Source organism: Engystomops pustulosus, chromosome 6, assembly GCF_040894005.1.
Source record: "Engystomops pustulosus chromosome 6, aEngPut4.maternal, whole genome shotgun sequence".
NCBI classification, from domain to species: domain Eukaryota; kingdom Metazoa; phylum Chordata; class Amphibia; order Anura; family Leptodactylidae; genus Engystomops; species Engystomops pustulosus.
Genome location: NC_092416.1, coordinates 75,176,252 through 75,195,139, shown reverse-complemented (window position 1 = coordinate 75,195,139; position 18,888 = coordinate 75,176,252). Strand labels below are relative to the sequence as shown.

General features: G+C 40.4%; 1 protein-coding gene across 3 annotated transcripts in view; it reads left to right on the top strand.

Moving 5' to 3' along the window:
- Window positions 1-18,663, top strand: part of ROBO3 (roundabout guidance receptor 3) — a 219,070-nt gene extending 200,407 nt beyond the window's left edge. For all 3 annotated transcript variants that reach the window (XM_072156612.1, XM_072156613.1, XM_072156614.1), the window contains 17 exons: window positions 853-1,019; window positions 1,108-1,229; window positions 2,321-2,537; window positions 3,421-3,545; window positions 4,549-4,720; window positions 4,814-5,002; window positions 5,161-5,184; window positions 5,267-5,309; window positions 6,258-6,406; window positions 6,772-7,047; window positions 7,955-8,093; window positions 8,558-8,782; window positions 8,892-9,061; window positions 9,191-9,298; window positions 10,898-11,071; window positions 11,501-11,652; window positions 17,950-18,663. In XM_072156612.1, coding sequence (XP_072012713.1) covers window positions 853-1,019; window positions 1,108-1,229; window positions 2,321-2,537; window positions 3,421-3,545; window positions 4,549-4,720; window positions 4,814-5,002; window positions 5,161-5,184; window positions 5,267-5,309; window positions 6,258-6,406; window positions 6,772-7,047; window positions 7,955-8,093; window positions 8,558-8,782; window positions 8,892-9,061; window positions 9,191-9,298; window positions 10,898-11,071; window positions 11,501-11,652; window positions 17,950-17,961 — 2,464 coding nt within the window. In that variant the 3' untranslated portion in view covers window positions 17,962-18,663. The remainder of the gene's footprint in view (window positions 1-852; window positions 1,020-1,107; window positions 1,230-2,320; window positions 2,538-3,420; window positions 3,546-4,548; window positions 4,721-4,813; window positions 5,003-5,160; window positions 5,185-5,266; window positions 5,310-6,257; window positions 6,407-6,771; window positions 7,048-7,954; window positions 8,094-8,557; window positions 8,783-8,891; window positions 9,062-9,190; window positions 9,299-10,897; window positions 11,072-11,500; window positions 11,653-17,949) is intronic.
- The last annotated feature ends 225 nt before the right edge of the window (window positions 18,664-18,888 follow it).

Sequence of the window (18,888 nt, the reverse complement as noted above, 5' to 3'; positions counted from 1 at the left end):
TATAATACTTCCCCCTATGTACAAAAATATAACTACTATAACACTGCCCCTATCTACAAGAATATAACTACTATAATACTGCCCCCTATGTACAAGAATATATCTACTATAATACTGCCCCCTTATGTACAAGAATATAACTATTATAATACTGCCCCTATGTACAAGAATATAACTACTATAATACTGCCCCCTATGTACAAGAATATATCTACTATAAAACTGCTCCCATGTACAAGAATATAACTACTATAATACTGCCCTCTATGTACAAGAATATAACTACAATAATACTGCCCCTATGTACAAGAATATAACTACAATAATACTGCCCCCTATGTACAAGAATATAACTACTATAATACTGCCCCTATGTACAAGAATATAACTACTATAATACTGCCCCTATGTAAAATAATATTACTACTATTATAATGCCCCTATGTATAGGAATATAAGTACTATAATACTGCCCCCTATGTACAAGAATATAACTACTATACTACGGCCCCTATGTACAAGAATATAGCAACTTTAATACTCTCCCCTATGTACAAGAATATAACTACTATAATACTGTCCCCTATGTACAAGAATATAACTACTATAATACTGTCCCCTATGTACAAGAATATTACTACTATTATAATGCCCCTATGTATAGGAATATAAGTACTATAATACTGCCCCCTATGTACAAGAATATAACTACTATAATACTGTCCCCTATGTACAAGAATATAACTACTATAATACTGCCTCTATGTATTGGAATATTACTACTTTAATACACTATTCAGTGTAAGCTTCTATGATATTAATATTTAATTCATTTTGTTTACCACAATGAAGTCAATCAGCGGGCAGTACCTGGCAGACGGTAGCGGATAATGTTAAGGTGGAGAAACACACAGTCATCGGCCTTAATCCAAACACCATTTACCTTTTCATCATCCGAGCTATGAACTCATATGGCCTCAGCGATCCTAGTCCCATCTCAGAGCCTGTCCGTACTCAAGGTAAGTATAATGACTAAGAATAATGTCCAATTTACCTTTCTTTTTTCTCACTTTTTACTGATGTTTGTTATCTCTGGATATTTTGTAGACATCAGCCCAACGCGTCAAGGTGTGGACCATCGCCAGGTGCAACGTGAGCTTGGAGAGGTTGTCGTTCAGCTTCAGAAACCAATAATTCTCACCTCCTCCACCGTCCAGGTCACTTGGACCGTAAGTTTCACTTAATATGCACTACATTTATTACTTATTATAATGTTCTTAGGGACATCATTGACACAAATTTGTTCCATATGTAAGATAATAACAAATTGGTAACTGGGTAGCCCCCTAGACTGCCGCTATCACTCTACTAACCATTCCTGTCAGATTTCCTTATTTTTCTTCTGTTTCTATGGTCTTGCAGTGCACAGAAGTGGTCATGTGATGCGACCTCAAGGCCTCTGCCACTGTCACTGACAAGGAAAATAGCCATGATTACCCATTCTCCTCCAAAATGACCCATTAGCTGCCCCAGATGTGGGATTTCAAGGAAGTGGCATTTTAATAAGATGCTTTAAATCAATAGCTTCTTTTGACAGGTCTTGTTGTTAGTGTCCGCCATTACTGCTCCGTGTTGTCCTTGGCAACAGAAGAGAATTCCAGCCAAAACCTCCCAAAGTGCCTACGTCTGCCCTTCCCCCCCCTACTGCAGTCTTGTCAATTATGGATGGGATTCATTACTCTACAGCCGAGAATTACCGTGCTTTATATTCATCCTTTTTCTTAATTTGTTGACAATTGACAAGCTACAGAGAAAACAACTGGAATGAAATCTCATAATATTTGTTGGTCATTATATCGTTTTTAATAACCTCTCACTGTATTTTTAATTAACTTAAATGATCAAACAGTTTCAATGGAGGAGCTGTCAAAGAGAGCGGCTTTGTCCTGCAGAAAGTCATGATGGGAGAGTAGGGGACGTTCAAGGAGATGGAAATAAAGCTGCAATTTAATTGCAGGCCTTTCAGATTTATCAGCGTGAAGTTTGTCTTTTTTAATATCTGTCATTTCTTGTGTTTAATGTGATATTAAATAAACACACATTGCATTAAATATCATGGTGTCCCGGGGGGATATAATCTCTACTATTACAGTGACTGCCTGGGTGGTAAGTGTATAGTAAAATTTACCATTGAATTCTTCAGTGTATTGAGTACAATACATTCTGAAAATATATTCTGTACATTCAGTATAAATTAATGATTTGTATAATTGCTTAAATAGTGTTTATATTAATTGAACCTATTTGGTTTATTTTACAGGTTGATAGGCAAGCACAATTCATCCAGGGCTACAGAGTGATGTATCGGCCCAAATCCAGCATCTGGGTGGTGCAAGATGTGAAGTCACCCACTGAGCGCACTGCCGTCCTGGTGGACTTAAAGAGGGGCACAGAATATGAAATAAAAATCCGCCCATATTTTGATGAATTTCAAGGCATGGACAGTGACATCTTGCTGGTGCGCACTCCGGAGGAAGGTAAGAGTGGCAGAGATACAGTAATTGGAAGAATGATGAAGCTTGTCTATGGGGGAGGAGATTCTCAGCGGCAGCTTATGCCATCTCCAGAGACCTGAGGAATCCAAGTACTGAGCTTAGTCATGACAAATGAGATATAACCAGCTAGATGTAAATATATTCAGCATGCTGGAGATATGGGAAAACCTTGTATTGGAGTGCAAGCGTGTGACTACCCCCGACGCCCATAATTTTTTATGGCATATCCTCATCGGAAGATAAGATTGTGAGCTGCCCCATCAGGAATCTACTGACCTAACAGCAGAAATATGTAACTTGTCCCCACTCAGCCAAAACAGGGCCCGAGGGGGTGTAATGCGCTCCATAGCTAGTAACATTACCTCACACACTGCAAAGTGTTGATGTTAAAGAAACAAAATATCTTAAGCCTTAGCAGAAATCTAAATAATAAAGCCATAGGAGCGTATGCTGCAGCGACACTGGTGGACAGGGGAGATGAGACTTTGAGATAAGATTCCTGGGGAAGACTGTGCTTGTGAGTGTTTTCAGATACTGGATATGTTAATAATAATAACATTTTACTACAATACACTTTACTATAATAGCAGAATCTATAACAATACAATATCATATCAATGATGATTTACTCTCATGTTTGCATTATAATTCACTGTCCATAAGGCTGGCGGCATCCCCATGTGTAGGACATATTTTCTGAACTGTGGGTTTATTTCAGGAATCTCCTCCATTCTCTGCTGTGAGAGAAGGGACCAACTAGATCATCTTTGTTGGGGTTGATGGGTGATAACTTTCCCTCCAGCTCAGATAATTGTTATGTCAGATCTTATCACAAGTTAAGTTCTATTATTTCTGTACTTCACAGTTCCCAGTGCACCGCCACAATCTGTTGCTGTAGTGACAGTCGGTACCAGTAACAGCACAAATATCAGTATTACCTGGGAACCTCCTCCTGTAGAGCACCAACATGGCATTATCCAGGACTATCGGGTGAGTAAACAGAGATTTATCCATTTTAGATCGGTGCCTATGACCCCTATTTCATGGAAAAGGGTGGGGTCATTGGGAATACCATGCACTAGACCCCTCTATTCAAAGTGACAGAGATTGGCAAGCACCAGACTATTTTCATCAGTCACATAGAGACAAAATAGTGTGATAAAGTGCCTATGTGATGACTGCTGCAGGGAACACCCATCATAAAATGGGGATCTCTTGATAAATACACATTGGATTGAAAAACATTAAAATACATGACAAATGTTTCTTAAAAATATATCCAATGATACTAACGTTGACCCTGTATTTTTACCCCCAGTCTAATTTCTTATGTAGAAACTACATAAGTCTCCTCCCCTCTTATTGCCTGCAAAGTTTTCAAATATTGAATGCTCTACATTAGGTGCTTGAATTTGGTAACATTGTATAGCTTTTAGAAAAATATTGTATTCGTCTATTTCAGATTTTGGAAATATCCCCATTTTAAACGTTTCTGCACAGATTTCGATTTTTAGCATTACAGTGCCATCTGTCACCAAAATTGAAAAAGACCTAGGTCAAATCAATGTAATTTTTACGGGGGAATCCAATTATATATGTTGGACTGTTCTCCAGTTGCCTGCACATGATAATGCTACAAGTGTTTTGTTAGCTCTGGAACACTTCTGCAAACCATAGATGCCCATTGATTTCAATGCCAATGCTTTCATATTTTCAGCTGAAAGGTACAATAATTCATAAGACAAACAGTTCACGATAAGCTAGTTAACAGAAAATAGTTTGTGGAAAATACCTTGTGAAAAGTAGACAGCTCCTAATATTTTAGAATGTCTAAAACTTTAGGGACCAACAAAGTATAATAACAGGTGACTGCTACTATTATATTAGAGCACACCTGTGCTTCTGCACATCACTTCACACATATACTTCTACCATCATCCAGGGTCTTATACACAATTCTTTAACAATACAATACAATAATTCTTTATTACAGATTTGGTGTTTAGGAAATGAGTCTCGCTATCATATAAACAGAACAGTGGATGGGACAGTACACAGCACAGTTATACGAGGTCTTGTCCCAGGAATTCTGTACCGCGTTGAAGTTGCTGCTGCAACAAGCGCCGGTTTTGGAGTTAAGAGCCAGCCAATCACAATCCAGATCAGTAAGTATTCCTTCTATCTGCCACCTTAATGTCCATCCTTCTTTTACAGCGTTTTGGTGATGTAGCGGTCATACCATTCTCTTTTTCCCTTAGAACCGTCTGCAGATCATGTCTCGGTTAACAATGGAGATAGTGTCAGCCTGACAGAACAGATCACAGATGTTGTGAAGCAGCCAGCATTCATTGCGGGCATTGGTGGGGCATGCTGGGTAATCTTGATGTGCTTCAGTGTCTGGATATACTGCCGCAGGAAGAAGAGAAAGGAGCTGAGCCATTATACTGGTAAGGAAACCCCAATATATGCTATACAAGATATATAGCAGACCATGTGGCATTTTGTATCTCTGTATGGTTACAGTTGAAATGTTACCTGTTAGTGTGGCCCATATATTCACCAATGCAGAAAAAAAACTCACTTGTTTTATGTCTTTATTTCGCAGCTTCCTTCGCCTATACCCCAGCAGGTAACTGTTCATTTCCACATATCATTGTCAGTATCACCTTAATTTTTAGGTATTTTCATGCTTATATTTTGCTCTTTTTCAGTGTCTTTTCCCCACAATGAGGGGTCCAGCCATATTACTGCCAGGTAAGGAGTCTTAGATGAACATGTTATATAAGATGTGTGCATTAACTATGCATATGTGGTATAGAGCAAGTAAAATACAGAATAAATATTCCACCATTGACCTTCCTATGACTATATTATCTGTACACTATGCCTAAATGGCAGTACATAAGGGATATTTATAGTATATTCAATGTATATAGAGAAAGCTGCACACTTCTCCGTTCACAGGAGCCACAACAAATTGGTCAAGGGATACATAAACCTTTAAAGGGAACCTACCACCACAAATCTACCTATAAAGATAGATCGGGTGGTAGGTGGATCAATGGGACGTGAGGAGAGTGCTTTTAAGGGCTAATCCTCACGTCCCCGCACTTTTTTAGTAACTTTTATTTGACTTTTATGCTAATTTTCTTATGCGGCTACTGGGGCGTGGAGTAGCCGCATCTGAGGTTACACGAGGCGGCTACTCCACGCCCCGGTAGCCACTTTACCCCTCCTACTCACCATGCGCAGAACAGCAGGCCCACGCCTGTGCAGCCCCGGCTTCGGAGCAGTGACAGCGCAGGCGCGGGCCGAAGATGGTGAGTAGGAGGGGTAAAGTGGCTACCGGGGCTTGGAGTAGCCGCCTCGTGTAACCTCAGATGTGGCTACTCCACGCCCCAGTAGCCGCATAAGAAAATTAGCATAAAAGTTACTAAAAAAGTGCGGGGACGTGAGGATTAGCCCTTAAAAGCGCTATCCTCACGTCCCATTGATCCACCTACCACCCGATCTACCTTTATAGGTAGATTTGTGGTGGTAGGTTCCCTTTAAATAATACCGCTTACTCATGGGCTGCCCTTCATTTTAGCCATTTAAAATTTTGGTAATATGCAGCTTATTTTCCAATTATATTTTGTGGGTAGCTTTGTTCTATTTATATTAGAAATCCTCATTTTTAATTCATATATGTCTTGTCTTCAGGCCTGGAATGTTGGCAACGAGTGCATCCAACTACCCCTGGCTAGCCGATTCCTGGCCAGCAACCAACCTCCTGAGAAATGGCAAGCCTAAGGAGACTGCAGTGAACTGCTGTCCTGGCAATCACAACCCCTCAGAGAGATACTACAATGGTAAGCTGCACAGCACTATTGTGGTGCCTGATTTGTATTGTAAGGATAACAGATTCTAAGAAAATCTTGGACTGCCATCCTAATAACCATGAAAACATTGGCTGCCAACACTAGCTTAGTATTCTGATGTCTGGTTTTCTCTGTGTATTTGACGAGCTCTAATGTTCACATAAGATACTATGCTAACCCCATTATGAAATATGTTCAGGTAATATAGATATTAGTTCTTATGAAAATCTCATTAGTTTAGAAAAGCATTCACAGGCTAACGTCATACTGATCACTGGATGTCTTTTTTCACTAACAATGAATGGAGCGTTAGAAGGATATTTTTTAATTTATTCAATGCCATTTGTCCTTGTCAGATGCTGGAATTTCTAACTACATCGCACAGACAGAGAAATTTGGGACTGGTGTCTCAGATGGACCAATCTACAGCACAATTGATCCTACTAGTGAGGACATGAGGACTTTCAATGGGGTTTACTCACAGCACACTACTCCCTATGCCACCACCCCTGTTGTACCTTATGGTGGTCAGAACCTGCACTCACCTGAATCAGAGGACAATGCCTGGAACGTGCAGGCTGGAACATCTGGAGTACTATATGCACAGCCTGAGCGAAACAAGGGAGAAAACGGTATTTAAACATATTTTTTATATATACTGAATTGCATTTAGAAAGAAGAATGAAGGGCTATGTGCCAGCTACTAAAAGACAATTTCTGAGTGCTATACCTGCAGCCAGCACTACCCTAAGTACAAGAATAAATTTACCCTAATACTTCCGACCTGTGTACAAATAATGCCTTTTTTACAAGTTTTTGAGAATATATCTATTATAACATTGCCTCCCATGTACAAGAATATAACAACTAGAATAATATCTACTATATACAGAAATATAACTACTATAATACTGCTCCCTTTGGACAATAATGTAACTACAGTACTACTGCTCCTGTGTACAAGAATATAACTACTATAATACTGCCCCCTATGTACAAGAATATAACTACTATAATACTGCCCCCCAATGTACAAGAATATAACTACTATAATACTGCCCCCTATGTACAAGAATATACAGTAACTACTATAATACTGCCCCCTATGTACAAGAATATAACTACTATAATACTGCCCCTATGTACAAGAATATACAGTAACTACTATAATACTGCTCCTATGTGCAAGAATATAACTAGTATAAAACTGCTTCTATGTACCAAAATATAACTACTATAATACTGCCCCTATGTACAAGTATATAACTACTGTAACACTGCTTCCTTTGTACAAGAATATAACTAGTATTATATGGATCCTATGTACAACTATGTATAACTACTATAATACTGCTCCTTCCGTACAAGTCTATAACTATTATAACTACTGCCCCCCATGTACAAGATTCTTTATACTTTTACAACGTCAGCTTATAGCCTCATGATATAATTCTGGTCAGCAATCACTAATAACATATATGGCTTTTTAATAATAATGTGATTATGTTTTTATTTGTTCTTATTATTGGTTTGTTTTAGTCTCTAAGCATGGGAAACAGAAGTCGATAGGGAAACCAGTTAAGACGCCATCACTAAATTGGACAGAAGTGTTGCCTCCTCCACCACCAGCCAACGAGCTGAATCACTTCCAGGACGAAGACTCAGACGTGGAAATGAAGTGAGTTTTTTCTTCCAAATGAGCTGCCTCTTCCAGCCGCGGCTTATGCTCCAGTGTCTGTTAGGATGCTCGGAGCCAGCAGATTCCTGGCAATTGATTGTGTTTGTTTATAATTGTGCTAATTTAAGACGCTGCTGTTTGTAAATCATGGACCTGCGAGCCTGATTCATTAATGAACCCAATAATAAAGCCATATTCACTTCACTACAGTTACATCTGTAAACTGTACACAATACTGCAAATCACGATTCTGAGCTCATGACACAGTATTTATTAGAAAAAGGAAGTATATCTGTAATGTTCAATATTATATAAAGGCGCAAGGTGGGTGAGTGCCAGTCACCAACAGCATGTTTCTACCTTACTGGGCACCTCTCCAACTAGAAGCAAATCTTGGGCGACTTTTGTTTCATTTATCATTTAAAATGGATAGTTGGAGTCACAAGGTAATTATTCTTCAACAGCTCCGAGACAGAAGAATGGTGCCCCCCATTACCAGAAAGGACATATTTGATGGAGAACATTCCAGAGGATTGTCCTCCACCACCCCCTCGTGGAGAAGCATCTTCTCCTGCACAGTCCTATGGTCAGCAGTCTACTGCTACACTTACCCCTTCCCCCCGAGATGAGCTCCATGAATCAGAGGACATCCCAAGGCTACAACAGTTTGACCTCACTCCTCATCCCAGGTAAAAATCTGTCTCATTTACAACCTCTTTGTATTCGCCCATGTTATTAAGCATAAGAGTATAAAAATATTTCAGTGTCTAATGAAAAGTTTTTATTCTTTTTATGTAGGCGTATCCAGGTTGGAACTGTACCAATGCAAAGAGCCCCCAGTCCTCCCCTGACACAGTCTAACCCAAGCCTTTATACGGAGGGTGGTGAGACACCGCGGCATGGCCACAGAAGGAACCTCAGCCAAAATCCTACACTGAGCTCAGAGAATGTCAGTTACCCTAATACAGGTCAGTTCCTACAGGAAGGAATCACTACAATACTGACAGATTTACAGATTTGTTGGAAAATGTCTAGTTTGTGTATTAATCCGGTTTAATATTAATATATATACATATATTTTCTTTGTAATCCCCCAGGAAAAGCACAACCTCTGTCCGGAGACATCAGCACTCCTCCTGGACAGAAATCAAAAGGCAAAAAAAAATCAAAGTCTCCCCACTATCGCCGGGAAGCCAAGCAAGGAGGTCAGTGTTCTTATACTTATATGATATCTGGAAGTGCTATTGAGCACACTAGGGCTGGATGATTAATCACATTAATTTCATTAATTCACTCAGCTTACTATGATATTGAATTTCTCAGAAAAGTGATTCATTTGTGTGTGGATTCATTCAAGCTGTTCTTACTGCCCTCCTAGACACACTGGCTCTTCCTCTGCTGTCAGAACTAACGTTGGGTCCCGGTGCTGAAGTTTGCTCCTCCTCCCTATTGAGGCCCTGGATCATAAAATTGATGTTAGCTCTGCCCCCAGGGTTCCAGAAACCAGCAGCCATAAAAAATTAAGAGGGGGCATAGAAAGTTAAGAAGGGGGGGGGCACAGAAATATAATGGGGCAACATAGTTAACAGGTTGTATCATAAAGGAGGATGCATAGAGAAGTAAGAAGAGCAACATAGAGGGTAGTGGGTCATAGAGAGACATAAGGGAGAGAGATTTTTGGGCATAGAAAAATAAGTGTGAGTAACATAAAAAGAAAGGGGGCAGAATGAGATTTTTAGTAAAATAAAATATAAAAAAATAACATTACAATTAAACTTTGACTTTTATTTTGAAAATAATCGAAGTTTACACTAGAAGCAAATTGCCTAGACCTAAATCATCTACATGTATATTGTTTAGCAAATTATTAAAGTGATTGTTCATGTTCCTATTACTAATGTTCATATGAGAAGGAAAGATACAGGAATTACAATGATGATGCAGATATTGTAAGAATAAAAAAATTACATCTGGACATTGGAGAAAAACATGTGCTGTGAAGTGATTCCTCTCTACTGCCTAGCCAGTTATAGTATGGACATCTGTATACAGCATAGCCAGTGTATTATATCTCGCTCCACATTCCTTGCTGACACACATTGGACAATAGGTGAAATGTTTCCATGGATAAGGCCATGAAATGTAGCATTTACTCCCGGGGAGAGAGAATTATTAAAATAAATGAAATCCTATCTGCCCTATCTGTTACATCTTGAAGTCATTAGCAGCTCGGACAATCCCCACTTAATGGATAAGGTTTCGGACAGTGCTGTCGTTGCCTGCTAATGGGAATTTGCAGAATTCTGTGACAAAGTGAAGATTACAGATATTTTCTACTGAATAGTAGATTCAGAGGCTGGATCATTTTTTTAATTTTCTAGTGAGACTATCGATTCTATCCATCAGCGTAAAGGCTTTTTCATAAAACTAATATTTTTTAAATTGTATATGGTGGAAAGGCAAGCAGGAGCTTTGCTCTGTCTTTAACTATTCTAGAGGTGGTACCAACATTTATTGTTATCCCTTATCCACATGTAACTATGTTAGGAGCATGGGCTTTGGAAAACGGGGTGTGACCAAGCAGAAAATAGTGAATGCACCAAAAAAGGTGGGCAGTTCATGGGATAGGACTGACATACAGGAGGCCTTACACTGCACCAGAATTTATCACAGCTATAAATCTAGCGCAGCAAAGACCTAGTTGTCTCCATGAAACACATTGATAAAATCACCCCAAGTTGTTATGGTGAAATATGGTTACGAACCATTCATAAAAATCATGAAAGTTTTTATTTTTTTCCCAGATCTCCCACCACCACCTGAGCCCCCTCCTGCAGACGAAGAGCCAGGCTCCCCCCGCATGGAGTACTGCGGCTCATCATTGGAGAGAGATGCCAGTGCCACGTCTTCAGTAGAAAGAAGATCTGGAGCAGCACATCAGAGGGGGGGTACGACGCACCCACTTAACCACAGAGAGGGTAAATATCTCTGTTATATTCTGTAATTGCATAGAACAATTTCTCTACAGGCAATCTAACCTCCGATCCAACAACACTTCTTCTAAGAAATAGGAGGCAAAACCCTTTATACTTACCTACATTTGCCTGTGCTGCAACTATTTCTACGGCTTTTGTTGCATTATTAATATAAACTTATAGAAATCTCTTTAATATTTAATTCACTACAAGTTACCATATTGCTGCGTTGGTAATATACTATCACAGTGTAAAACTGCTGCATATGAACATGTAAAAATGAAGAAAAATGTATGAACCAGAGGGTTTATGATAAATTATCTGAGAAATACCTATGGTTGTGTTATATATATACCTCGTTGTAGTAGGGGTTCAGGATATAAGATTAGAAATGGTTCACAAATTTATCCTCCCATCCAATTATCATTGTAGATGAAGAAATCATTCCATACAGTAAACCCAACTTCCTGTCCAGAAGTCAGATGTCCAGTAATTGTTCCACATCAGGAAGCAGCTCATCCCGGGGGTCCGCGGGTTCTAGGAGTCATCCATCCGGAAGAAGCAAAACAGGGGACCGGAAAGAGGTAACACATGAGATGGGGGACGGTACTCTAAAAATGTTTGCTGGTAATACAGAAAATAATAAGCAAGGTGAAAGATATTTACTGTAGAGTCTGCTTTTATTTTTTGAACTACATAAAAATCTTGATTTCCATTTTGGGCAGAATGCTCCCCCTTCCAGTGTATACGGATTTTTTACATAGGGGACAGAGACACTTGCATTATGGTCTCCACTCCCTGTTCTGTTGATGTATATAAGATTTGTATCAGACTTGTGGGGGTTGTATGTTACTGGTATGTGGTTAGAAACAGTTTGTTGCAGTTTGTACAGTGGGGAAAAACAGTATTTAGTCAGCCACCAATTGTGCAAGTTCTCCCATTCAACCCTTATAGGACTCAGATCTCATTTTTGTGTTTGTTTTTTTACTCCCCTCGCAATAACTTTTTTATTTTTTGTTATCTGCGGGACCAATTTTACTTTTTAGTGGCACCATTTAATATACCTTGAAATATACTGGAAAGCTGCTAATACTGCTAATACTATATACTGCAATACTACTGCATATAGCAATTTTACTGCTGATCTCTAATAGCCTGCCATCTTTTGCATTACACATGGCAACCAATCGCTGCCCTCCGATGATGTCACGATGGGGTGGTGATCAGCCATCAAGATAGTGGCACCCATGGCATGGTAACTTAGGTGCCGTGATTGGCTTCAATCGCGGCACTTAACAGGTCAACAGGTGCCAGCACCAATCACAGAATTATATAGCTGACACCCGCTGTGTATGGAGAGAGATCAGCACATGAGCTCTCTCCATACACCCCCCACAGCACCAAGATGTTGTAGTACGTCCTGGTGCGCATAGTGGTTAAAGAGATGAGAGGCCTGTAATTGACATCATAAGTGTACCTCAACTATGAGAGACAAAATGTGAGAACAAATCCAGAAAATAACATTGTCTGATTTTTAAATATTTATTTGCAAATTATGGTGGGAAAGAAATATTTGGTCAATAACAAAAGTTCATCTCAATACCTCTTATATATCCTTTGTTGGCATTTACAGAGGTTCTGTAAGTCTCCACAAGGACGGCACACAGGGCTTTCACTAGGAATTTCTGGGCCCCTGACTGACAAATTTTTCAACTCCCTCCAAAGGTTCTCTATGGGGTTGAGATCTGGAGACTGGTGAGGCCACTCCAGGACTTTGAAATGCTTCTTACAAAGCCACTCCTGTCATGCTGAAAGACTAAGCCATATTTCATCTTCATTGCCCTTGCTAATAGAAAGTTTGCACTGTCTGCGTCTTGGTCCCTTAGCAGAGAAACAACCCCTCGTCATGATGTTGCCACCCCATGCTTCACAGTAGGTCTGGTGTTCTTTGGATACAACTCAGCATTGACTATCCTCCAAACCCGACAAGTTGTGTTTCTACTAAACAATTCTACTTTGGTAGAGGAGAGAGGAGCCTCTTAGAGAAGAAGTTACAGGTCTGTGGTAGCCAGAAATCTTGCTTATTTGTAGATGACCAAATACTTCTTTTCCACCATAAATTGCAAATAAATGTTTTAAAAATCAGGCAATGTGATTTTCTGGATTTGTTTTCACATTTTGTCTCTTATAGTCGAGATCTACTTATGATGTAAATTACAGGCCTCTCTCATCTATTTAAGTGGGAGAACTTTCACAATTGGTGGCTGAGTAAATATGTTTTTATCCAACTGTATCAGGGAAGATGAAAGTATAAAGATAGATACATTTTGTGGGGGTTTCATAGCCACATTCTGTTATGTTGAGAGTTTCTACCTCTATTCCTGAATACTGAGAGTATTTCTACAGACGCCTCCACTCTAAATAATACAAGATATTTTTTGTCTTTTTGTTGCCTATGGGGCCTGAATAGCAATGGCAGCTTTCATCCACCTTATAGAAACTGAGCTGTGAAGGGCTTCAGCAGCTGGAGCTCCCGTGTTGATAGATCTCATGGATGTATTGTGCGGGTTTTCAGCACAAGAACATTATTAACTTTAATGGAGGCAAATGTGGAGAATGTCCAGAAATTTGAGTCATGTGAGGAATATTTAGGCCTTTGTTAGGCCACATTACAAATGCAGGGGATCACATAACTCATATTTAGTATTAAAGGAAAGTCCATCATGATAAACCAGGGACACTTACACTTACTTAGATCCAGACACCGTGGGGCATATTTATCAGGAAGTCAGTGGCGCAGAGGCCATGAAATAATTGCAAATACTAACTTATTGCTAGCACTTGCGATTATTTGCCCATATCCGCCACCTTCACGCCAAGAGTGGGCCGGCGCAGGGCATTACTGTCCCCGCGCCTGCGCACTTGCTGCCGCTGGCGACTTATCATACGTGAAAAGTCGCCGGCTGCGTCTTTGTCTACGCCAGGCAGGGCAGGATAAACGCTTCTCAGCCCCCCGCCCCGGTGCATCAAGAGCTGGAAGCCTCTTGATGTATCCCGCTGCGAATATGCAGTGGTGGGGCTATTATACGCTGGCGCTGTAGCTTCGTTGTTACACTGTGCAAGAGTACGGCTCCTTCCCATTGTGTACTGAAACTTCCTCTGCTGTAGTGAGATTAGATCAGGCAGAGGGAGCGGGGAGTGCTGAGGGAGCAGAGGGTGAAACTGTGTAACATAAGGGAGGATTAAGATGTACGAGAATTTCAAGGGTGAAGGTCCTGCTGAATATAAAATTATTACCACAACTTTAAATCTTGAATTTAGAAGGAAGGAGGTCACAGATAACACATATGAGAAAATGACCACAGTCACAATACCTGGATCTGCATCACCCAGCTTTCCCAGACTCCTGAAATGATAATTTGATTGGTATAGCTGGCTAATTGAGATAATTGAAATGATAATATTTACCAGCTTAAAATAGTTTTTTGCTGGAAATTTGTATGTTTTACATACCACAGAAACATAAGCCTTTCCCCTGCTGATAGAGGTTGGGCTGCACTGAGTGGCGGATCTGGTTACGTCCTTCCTGCCCTAGGACATGACACCTTCCTGCACAGGTGACTCAAGGCCCTGCACAGCAGTAAATGCCACCATATCTCATCTTCAATAAAATTTCAACAAACCAACTTCAAAGATTTCAAAAGTCCAAGGCCTAGAGCAGAAACCCGATCTCACAAGACTCGTGAAAGCCGAGAGCCCTACTCATTCCCAGGGGAAATATTTGCTCTTTTTTGTGCACTTTTCTGTAGGTGACAGGAGACGTGATGGATTTATCGGCCTCTTCATGTCAGGTTACTGACGGCTTCCTTTCAAGAGGGCAAAATTTCTCATCCTAGAGAATTTCTCCCATAAGAATAAGTTTATTATTAGAAATAGATGTGACAGAGCACAGGGAGGACCCAGAAAGAGAATGAGGGCACAAGAATACGATTAAAACAAGCTGTTCTATTTGAATTGAAGATTAAGCAATCTATTTCTCCATGTTGTCAGCCATTGCAGGCTAGGGGAAGGCTTACTGTAGGACAAGAAAATAAAATCTATTATTACCTGGTATCAGCCATTTAAGGCCATCATATACACAATAGCAGAATGATGTCTACAGGTTCTCCAGAAGAATCATAATTGATAAAACAGATAATATTCATTACACATTCACAAAGGTTCAGTGTATGGATCAGATGTAGTGCTGGTTACTTCTAGATCTACTTTACAATTCATCATATACTGATATACTGTACTGGTGATAAGTTAAAGTGGCAGTACCATTATTACTCATAGTTATAGCCAAAGCTTTCATTGTCATGCATAATGTACCAGGATTCTTTTGACTCATATGTTAACACTGCCTCTTTCTGGATAATGTACATTCCCTGCAGCTCACGGATTTGGTGGGTTGTGGACACCAATAATGTGCAGTGCATTGTTGGAGCCCGGGTGTGATGCGTTTACACATGGCGTTATCGGGTGCATTTTCAAACGCATCACAACAGCTGAGAAGAGGACATTTGCCTGATTACATTGCAGTCAACATTTAATTTACAAAACACATGTGTTAACACTACATTAATGCATGCATTAACACTGTGTTATCACATGCAACTTGTAAACGTAATGTCATTAGGAAAATCCCCTCTTTTCAGCTGTTGTGATGCGTTTGGAATTGCATGCGATAATCCATCTTTCTTGATTTCTGGAAGTGTAAGCAGCTGTATTGCCATTTTCAAGCTGCTTAAACCAGCCAAATGCATGGTAAACATGCAATAATGCATGCGTTTAAATTTAGAAACACAATTCAAGTGCAAGGGGGAGGAGCTTCTCCCTACTGGACCTGCTTTCAGACCCAAATGTTTGCAATAAGGAGAACGACACTTGTTTTGCCGGTAAAAAATTTAAGAAAGGGGTTGGTCTTTCCCAATCGCAGTCTGAGGCCGCTTTCACACGATGCATTGCATCACGTTTTTTGATGCGTTTTTGACACATTCCAAAGGCTTCAGCCTTGATGACATGCTAAGGTTACATTGCGTTTCCACTGCATCTGCTAAAATGCAATGTAACCTCAGCATGTGATTAAGGCTGAAGCCTTAGGAATGCATCAAATACGCATCAAAAAACGTGATGCAACACATTGCGTTTCAAAAAGTAATGCAACAACTGTTGAGAGATTTGCTTGATTAAAGGGGTTATCCAGGTTTTAAAAATTACTGAGGGCCGGGGTGGGGTGGGCTATTTAAACATAATTAACATCTACTTGCCTCGTCCGGCGCTGCCGATGTCCTGCTCCGCGGTCCGTCTCCTCTGTGCGCCGGTTTGTATCCAAGGGCGCACAGGGAGCTTCTGGCCGACCGGAAGCTTCCATCCGACACCATCTCCCACCGCTTACAACACTGAGAGATAGGGACGGATGGGAGGAGCCGGCCACATCACGGACCGGAAGCTCCCTGTGCGCGGCTTCTGTGCCCCTGTAAACAAACATCGGCACGGATCGAAGTGGATGTTTGTTATTTTTAAATAGCCCACCCCAGCCCGGCGCTCACTAGTTTTTAAAACCCGGATAACCCCTTTAAATAGCTGTAAACATTTTTTTTTGCAAATTGCAACTGTTAACACATCTATTAACAAATATGTTAACACTGAATTAACAAACACATGCGTTAAATGCCACATGTGAATGCGCCTTGGGGCTATCTGCACACGTTGCAGATTCAGTGGGGATTTTACATGTGGATTTTGGTGAGGAAAATCCTAAGCTTAAGGCCGGCAGCACACGTGGCGTTTTGAACCCACTTTTCTGACGTTTTTAAGCAGCACGTTTAAAAAACGCATCCGGTTTTAAAACGGGGGAAACTGACAAAATGTGAAAAACTCATGCGTTTTTAAACGGACTGCTTAAAAATGGGCCAAAAACGGGTTCACAAATGCCACGTGTGCCACCGGCCAAAGGATGATGGCACACGTATGCGTTTTCAATCCGTTTTCAATGCGTTTTTAAGCAAAATGGGCCAAAAACTGATTGAAAACGGATTGAAAACACATACGCCTGACATCACCCTAAAGGTGTTTTTACATTGGTGTTTTTTTTTCACATCAGTGATTTCTCACTAAACCATTTTGGCTTATGGACACATACAGACTGGTTTTCTATTCCTTTCTTCAGTGATTTTTCACTGGTGCCTTACTGAACCATTCTTTTCAATAGGCTTTATTACACTTCAGTTTTTTGCAGTGATGAGTTTAGAAACTATTCTTTTGTGTTCATTGACAACAGTGGATCAGTGGAAAAAAAACTGGAGTGTGAAAAAGCCCATTTAAAGGAATGGGACAGGAAAGCATCATTGTCCTGTGTCCTGTTTTTTCTATGGGAGAGCAAATATCAGTATCAAATCCACACCATGATGTATATTTTCTCTAGAAATTCAGATCAGGTGACAAAACGGATGAAAAATATGTGCGCAGAAAATCTGCATGAACAATGCACATGAAACGCAACACTAAGGCCCCTTCCACACTTGCGAGTGTTAATGTGCTAAACTCGCATTACACTCGCAGCGAGTACTCCCTGGATCTCCCGGCCCGAACGCTGCAAACCGGAACTGAACTCAGCATGTCAGACCAGTTCTGGTTTGCAGCGTTCGGGCCGTGTGATCCGGGCATCACTCGCTGCGAAATGCAAGTTCAGCGCATTAACACTTGCACGTGTGGAAGGGGCCTAACACAGTAGCTGAAGCTTGCGGTTCTGTGAAGTAATATCATTATGATTATTTGTATTCAATACCTGGACTGGAAACCACAATTAATCTGTATTGCTACTCCTGTTCCCCCAGGACAAGAGATGAGGAAACCTCAGCCGCCGCTGATCATACTTTCCTGCCAAGACGTCGTACACAGAGATGTTTCGTCAAAGACACTTTAAAACTTTTCCAGTATTTTCCATTCATGGCTTATTTATGACCTTTTTCAGAACTTTTTTTTTCGTATTTTTCATGTAAATATTTGCGCCCGTTTCTGAGGACCTGAGCTTCTGGAGACTGGAAATGACGTTACTATATTTATAAAAGTTACAAAAAGCAAGTTGTACATTAAAATGTTGCTGTTTTTGAATGTGCCAAGTTTTATAGCCAGTACAATGTTTGCACTCGTGTGTACAGAACAACAGGACTGAAAATTGAAATTAAAAAAAGCACAAGGCTTGTTGCATGCAGCCCCGGCAGAGAGGATAGCGAGCAGACACAGACCAAGATTTTTGGTGCTAACCAGAGATGTGATGGCGAGGACTGCTATCATTGAGCAGTGAACTTAACAGAGACCTTTAATGACCCAGTGACCTGGAGCCCAAACTACTTCCACAGTACAGAAGCTGCCAACGTCAAGTGTGAGGAGCCGACTGGGGCAGATCTTAAGAGAAGCCGTCACTGTGACACAAAACCCTTTCGATCCATTACGAGTGGCTGTTGAGTCAGCGCCATGTGACTGCACCTGTAATAGGTCCCAAATTAATTTTGTATGCTACAAATAAAGATTTTTGCTAAACATTCTAACAGATTTGTTCTGAATCTGGACTTTGACAATATCTACATCCTGTATTAGTAGATGCATATTAGTAGTGCATATTACAGAATGATCAATTGGACACTGTTATTTTTATTATCTGTGGAAAGGGACCTTGAATTGGGTTCATCTCAACTTCAAAGGCGTGTATAACTTACATTACCTGACCCCTCTATCTACTGAAGCTCTAGCTCCATCTCAGATGTTGCCAGATA